Source organism: Morone saxatilis, unplaced genomic scaffold (assembly GCF_004916995.1).
Source record: "Morone saxatilis isolate NCDOM2014 unplaced genomic scaffold, NCSU_SB_2.0 Contig1, whole genome shotgun sequence".
NCBI lineage: Eukaryota > Metazoa > Chordata > Actinopteri > Moronidae > Morone > Morone saxatilis.
In genome coordinates, this window is record NW_023339651.1 from 50,911 (window position 1) to 57,365 (window position 6,455).

Genomic DNA, 6,455 nt, shown 5'->3' on the forward strand with positions numbered 1-6,455 from the left:
CAATGTTATTCAGACCAGGACAATAAATGCAACTGTGGTGGCGAGGATAAGGTGAAAGTAAACCTAATAATTTCACCCAGAGAGTTAATTTGGAAGGCACACAGGTAAGTTTACTCAGTAAGGCATGAGACGTGGTTCAGGTATTTATAGAAAAATATACAATTTTATTGTTACATAATTGCTTAAAAATATCTTAAATTTCATTCATACAAAAGAAAATCAAAACAGGAATCAGGACAGGGGCTTAGTGCAGGGGGGAATTCACCAAAATAAGAAATCAATCAAAAACACCGACATACGTGACACACACTCAGTGAAGGGAGACCCGCCTTCCCGGACACAGCAGACAGAAAGGGTAACCACCACCCGGGCACCAGCACCGCCACCACCAGTCTCCAGCAACTAAAAAAGGAAAAACAAATTAATGGGCCAATCACAAGACAAAAGGGCAAATAATCTTAACCAATATCAATAACTGCCCACTTTAAGTAATGAAAATAAACTAAAGAAAACAAATTCAAATAAGTAATCAATCCAAAATAACAAGATTACTCAAATAACCTAACACTCATCCACACACGCACACATGGAGGCCAGGCCCAGTTAAAACACACAGGCGTGAGTTTGACAGAGCTGCTCTGGGGCACGCGTGGGCCGCAGACGCCCAGGCCGGCGACCGCCAGTGTGAAGCCAAACAGAGCGAAGCAAGAGCAGCCACGCAGCCAAGCAGCGTGGAGACCGTCTCAGACAGGCAGCGTCGAGACTGGCAAAGCAAAGCAGCAGCGTATAAAATAGGACAAGCAGGACAAAGAGAACAGGAGCGTTGACAAAGCAGGACCGTTGGACAAAGCAGGAGCGTTGACAAAAGCAGCAGGGACCCCAAATCGCTGATCGCACGTTACACCTAATGATAGAAAACATACCATGAACGTTACTACATTTAACAGTAAATACTGCGGTTGGTTACTATACTGACACACATACCTGTTTAAGGACACACACCCATTCGCACCGGAGGAGGGAGGGAGAGATAGGACCGACCACTGCTGGCATTTACCTGTGACCACACTAACGTTAGCCCTCAGACAGCATCAGCTAAAATGGCAAGAAAGGGAGGACACTTACCACGCACAAACTACGCCGCATGTACGGGACACACGAAGCAGCTGCCCTACAAACAAACACAAATGCCGTGAGCACACAGAAAGGACCGAGCGACCAGTGTGGTGAAACAGCGGGCAGCCATACCTGTCGGGTCAACAACCTATGACCCCGGAAGTGACGCACCAGTGACGACAGAGGCGCAAAAGGAAGAGCCAGTGGAGGGTGGTGGCTTTTATACTGGCCCACCTCATAACGGCCACCTGTGGCGCTAAATACACAACAGCAGCACTGAATGACAGGTAGCACCTGTATGCTGCTACATAAGCAATGTCACTTAAAATGTCCCTGAATGGTATTGTAGTCCAGGTATCTGGACACGTATCAGATCCTCTTAGAGGGAACAGATTCACACCCATACTGGTTGCCCTTCACTTGGCAAGGCGACTGTAACTCTGTTTGATTGATGTGATGGATGTGTGTTTTTTCCTGATATGAATGTATGTGTCCATGTTCCAGGGTGAAAACGAGCAGTCTATTGATCTGCTGAAGCGAGCTCTGGAGAGGTCCAAAAAGTCAGCCTTCATCCACCACCAGCTGGCTATGTGCTACAAGAAAAAGAAGACAGATGAACAGACCAAGAAGCCTTTCAACAAACAAAATAAAGGTACTCACATATTGGTCTAGAGGCACTTTGATATCCCATTATATGTACAACTCTAACTAAACCATGCTCTACTGCAATATACTAGAGGCAAAGCAGTGGAGGTATATGTGCATGAAGCACCTAGACGAAGCTGTCAAGATAAAGTCTGGTTTTGTCCTCGCAATTGCTGATCTGGCACTGCTCTACGGAGAGGAAAAGAATCTGAGCAAGTATTTGTTTTTTTGTTCTTATAATGTGTTCAAATAGAAAGTAAAGCTAATTCTTTTGTGCGGAGAGACAAAGTCAGTGCATGAATTTGTGCTGGGTGACAACGTATAAATTCAGACTTTTTACAAATCACCATCATGATGTCGTTATTTCAGCTTCATTTTGATCCATTCACTGACATTAAATCACAGAAACATCTGATTGTTTTTGGCTCATATTGTCGCAGTGAGACAGATTAGAGGAATATTTACTGTATTACTCACATTTAGTGTGGACACTCCGTTAGACTTAGACCTGCAACTATTTTTTCATCCACCCACTTTCCACTCATCTTTTAGTTTGTATGGATTTGTCTTCCTGTCTTTCTCTCTCAGGGCAGAGGAGTTGTTCAAACAGGGCTCGCAGAAGTTATTAGAGACGGAAAAAGACATATGCCAGGTTTTCCATCTGCGTTACGCTGAGTTTCACCACTATCACACCAAACAGGAGGCTGAAGCCATCGCTCACTACACCGAGGTGGGTTCATGTCTGTATGTGTGTTGCTTTGATAAGAGTTGGAATACTGGAAGAACCTGTCTACTGTTCTGATATGCGTTTTATTCACTCAACAGGGTCTAAAACTGACACCCAAGAAATGGGAGTGGAAACAGTGCGCTAAGGTGAGTGACAGAATCTTTAGGCAGTCCCATTGTCCACTGAAGAGCTGAATAGTAAGGTCAAGAAATATTGTTCAGCCAGTCAGGATGAGACTGTGATAGGAACCAAAGTCCAGAGTCTTTATGTCCACGCATGTTTTTATTATAGAATTAGATATTTTCAACAACAGGAGAAAGGTCAGTCATGCAGGGCTTCATGCGAGAACCACTCATACTGACATTCGTTTTTAAGTGACTTGTACGACCGGTTTAAGAGGACGTTTTTGGCATTTTCTCTTGATCAGATTTTTCTCTTAGGCCCAAACACAATTTAGATTTGTCCAGACCACTCGTAGGAGTCGTGTGCAATTAGTCTACTGTTTTCCAAACACAACGTAATTCTCCTCAACGCCTTCCCACTGCACTCATCCATCGCCATGCTTCATCTCAAACCACTTCTTGTTGATTTCAGCAGCAGTCCGACCCTCAGGCAACACTGCTCCTGTAACTTCACCGCTGACGCTATTAAAATGATCTCTGAGAGCTTCAATTTGCCAACTTCTTATTTTTAATCACTAACATTTGATAAATGAACTTCCTTTTTTGGTTTGGCTACCTATACAGTCTCTTCAAATCCCATCAAGAACGTTTCAGAAGTGAAATGTCTTTATAGCGTCTTCCTGCCCGAGCGTCTGGTGTCAAATCTCCTCTGACTAATGTCAAAATGTTGATTCTATCTGTCTGCACGGAGTATTTATTTTGAAAATGGACCAGATCCTCATTTCACTTGCTTGCGCATTCTTACGCTTCTGGACGCAGCCTGAACTCAGTGGATTTTGTACAACAGATGCTTTGATGTCCTGATTATCTGATCAGCTCGGCTTAGAGTGTCCTCCTCCAGTTTAATTGATTAGCTGAGTTTACTTATCAGTCAATAGGTCAAGCTGATAGTGAACATTAAGAGCGCCCTCGGCTGGACCACAACACATACTACTTCAGACAATTATAGGCTGTAAAGAAACAGGTCATTACAGTTTGCTAAATGGACTGTACTTACATAGTTGCTTTCTGGTTAACACTACAGCCACATTCACACTCATTCATACAGTGGTTCAGCATCAGGAGCAGTTTGGGGTTCAGTATCTTGCTCAAAGACATGTTGAACAGATGTTAGACACCACCAGGCAGATGCAGATGTGTCGCCTAATGTAACCTTCAGATGTTCTTACTCTATGACTTCAGAAGCTGAAGCAGATCGCAGAGAGGCGTCGGTCATTAAACGAGAACGATGATGAGGCGTACGGCCTGTTGGCTCTGGTGGCCAAAGCTGAAGGCGACAAGAAGACAGCGGCGGAGTTTTACGAGAAAGCTCTGAACTGCGTTGAAAAAGACGAGTACCTGTCTGCTCTCATGGAGCTACGCATGGAGCTGCTGGGATGAAGAAGAACGTTTCTTCTGTTTTTATTCATCAGGACGTCGAATGGAAACTTTTATTGTCTGAAATTTTTTATTTGGTGCTTTTACAAATTCAGGTTTCCTGGAGACTCGTCAGAGTGCACTCACACTGAATATACTAAACATTTACATGGAGACAATAACCTTGAACAGAACCTGTATATGCTGTTAAAATGTTGAAATAAAATAATAATAATAATAAGTACTGATTGCTTTGATGGTTATTTCATATTAAAATACTTGAACCCGAATGGACAGAGAGTTCAGGAAATGTAGGCTATTTAATTGACTTTTTCCCTGACACACACTATTTACTGGAATTTCTAAGATCATTTATAGCATATTTAATAGTTATTAACAACATTTTACACAAATGTTATAACTTTTTAGTGAATAAAACATAAAAACACAAGGTAAAACCTGTTTCCTACCATACATACCAGAATAGATGTGTAAATCCCAGTAAAAATAAACATTTCTATGAAGTAATGATTAATGAACCCTTATTCCAGGAGTTTTACAGGACAGCAGGTTCACAAAGGGTTGTAACACTGAGCGGTAGGTCCAGTTTACTTGTTACATGATGTCAGTTCATTACAGGTAGGTGGTCAGAGTTTATGAGAACATCAGCATTAACTCGCCCTGCGCCTTCTGTCTCCGGTGATTTGACTACAGTTTTACTCAAACCTAGGTTTACGTAGACAATCTCAGGGGCTGAAACACAATTCAAGTTATCTAGGACATAAATTATTTCCAGGTGTTTCCATAACTGGAAGACTAGTCACCAAATTTCCAGGTTTTCAAGGACTCATGAGAACACTGTCATGACTTCGCCACCCTGGGGAAAAGAAGTTGGCCTCCCAAACTGTTGAACTATTCCTTTAAAAGTCCAATTCACCAAAAAGTTCACTTACATTAGCAGTTTGGAGAAATCTGAACAGAGCTGAAGAGCAGAATCTGATGCTCAAAACATAAAAACAGATAAAAGTTCAACATATAAAACATTAAAATAAATATGAACACGTCCCAGATTTATTTAGAAGAACCTGAAATCTGCATGAAAACTATTATTTTAAGAATTACAGGATTCTGTTCCAATAAAACATTTATTCAACAAGAACAAGCAAATGAAGAGATATGAAAAGATCATTTTTGTACAAACAGCTCACTTCCTACTTTTAGGCTTTTATTTTGAAAGCAACACTGGTCTATCTGTAACTAAAGTTTCATCAGAACGATTCATGTTTATAATATTTGTTAGAAAAGATTTTTATTGTGTGTGTTTGTGTGTGTGTGTGTGTGTGTGTGTGCGTGCTTTATATTAAAGTCCAGCTCCGTCTGCTCGGTGGCGGCGAGGACGCTTTCGGCTCGTCTCTGCAGCTCCGTGTCCAACAGCGTTGCTCCGACCACAAACCGATCCTAGCGCACAAAAACAGAATAAACTTTATTGACAAATCTGTGGATGTAAACGTTAGATCAATCAATAATCAATGACTTATATTGATTGAGGACGAAACATTAAAGGACTGTAGGTGCGTTCGATTTCTGTACCTTCTTCTTGGTGCCAGGCGGTGCTACAGGGGGGTTAAAGGTCATGTCTTTGACACTGTAGATATTAAACAGCTCCACCGGCGACCTGGACAGGAAGAAGATTTACTTAACTTAATTATTTTTCTCTATATATTTTTCAGTACACACTCTCACACACTCACACACTCACAGACTCACAGACACACAGACACACACACACACACTCTCTTCAGGGTTTGTTAGATTAAGTTAAAATCAGTCGATTGCTCCTTTAAGTGTTCGTACCTGCGACTCAGATCGACACCGAGCGCCGCCGATCCCTCACTGGGAGCTCCCTGACACAGGTGGACCGCTAACCGCCGCACGACTGGATGGTAATGTCTCTGTAAACACACAGGATGATGTCACACATAGCTGAATTTATTTATGCGTATTAATTCTAATAATCAAATATACAGTACAGACCTCTGCCCTGTATCTACAGCAATGACCTATATAACAATAACATCCTTATCAAATAGCACTGATCTCTGACCTGTATACAGCACTGTCCTCTGAAACTAACTAACTAACTTATTGTAGAGGTATTGTCGGTAGAATTGTATGAAATGTAGCACATACAATGTCTATATACCTGCAGTGTGTGTATATAGCATTAACTGTTTCAGCAGTTTGACAGTACAGTAGCTCGTCTGTTGGATCGGACCACACGGGCCAGCCTTTACTCCCCACCTGCATCGATGAGCCTCGGCCCCCCATGACCCAGTCTCCGGGTTTTGTTCCTTCCTTGGACCACTTTTGATAGGTACTGACCTCTGCAGACCGGGAACCCCCCACAAGAGCTGCAGGTTTGGAGATGT

At 42.2% G+C, this 6,455-nt stretch overlaps 1 protein-coding gene and 2 long non-coding RNA genes across 4 annotated transcripts; 1 reads left to right on the forward strand and 2 right to left on the reverse strand.

Annotated features, from left to right (window-relative positions):
- Positions 1–240: 240 nt before the first annotated feature.
- On the reverse strand, positions 241–1,265 carry LOC118334566. Its single transcript, XR_004797020.1, has 3 exons — positions 1,126–1,265; positions 985–1,057; positions 241–402 (listed from the first exon to the last, which is right to left on the reverse strand). It is a non-coding gene; the product is annotated as an uncharacterized LOC118334566 (long non-coding RNA).
- Positions 1,266–1,417: 152 nt separating this feature from the next.
- Positions 1,418–4,254, forward strand: LOC118334550 (interferon-induced protein with tetratricopeptide repeats 5-like). The gene is made up of 5 exons (XM_035670480.1): positions 1,418–1,768; positions 1,854–1,977; positions 2,350–2,491; positions 2,587–2,634; positions 3,853–4,254. The coding sequence occupies exons 1-5, from the start codon at positions 1,600–1,602 to the stop codon at positions 4,048–4,050; spliced, it is 681 nt and encodes a 226-aa protein (XP_035526373.1). The 5' UTR covers positions 1,418–1,599; the 3' UTR covers positions 4,051–4,254.
- A 903-nt stretch (positions 4,255–5,157) lies between these two features.
- Positions 5,158–6,449, reverse strand: LOC118334560. 2 transcript variants are annotated; one of them, XR_004797019.1, is made up of 4 exons: positions 6,230–6,243; positions 5,881–5,978; positions 5,617–5,701; positions 5,158–5,484 (listed from the first exon to the last, which is right to left on the reverse strand). It is a non-coding gene; the product is annotated as an uncharacterized LOC118334560 (long non-coding RNA). The 2 variants fall into 2 exon arrangements; XR_004797018.1 differs by having other exon boundaries at positions 5,881–6,449.
- Positions 6,450–6,455: the final 6 nt, after the last annotated feature.

Excerpts from the sequence above, each read along its gene's own strand:
- LOC118334550 (XM_035670480.1), top strand. The coding sequence starts at position 1,600 with ATGTATGTGTCCATGTTCCAGGGTGAAAACGAGCAGTCTATTGATCTG. Across the intron at positions 1,978-2,349 it reads GAGGAAAAGAATCTGAGCAA|GGCAGAGGAGTTGTTCAAAC; the intron begins GTATTTGTTTTT and ends TTTCTCTCTCAG. Across the intron at positions 2,492-2,586 it reads CCATCGCTCACTACACCGAG|GGTCTAAAACTGACACCCAA; the intron begins GTGGGTTCATGT and ends TTCACTCAACAG.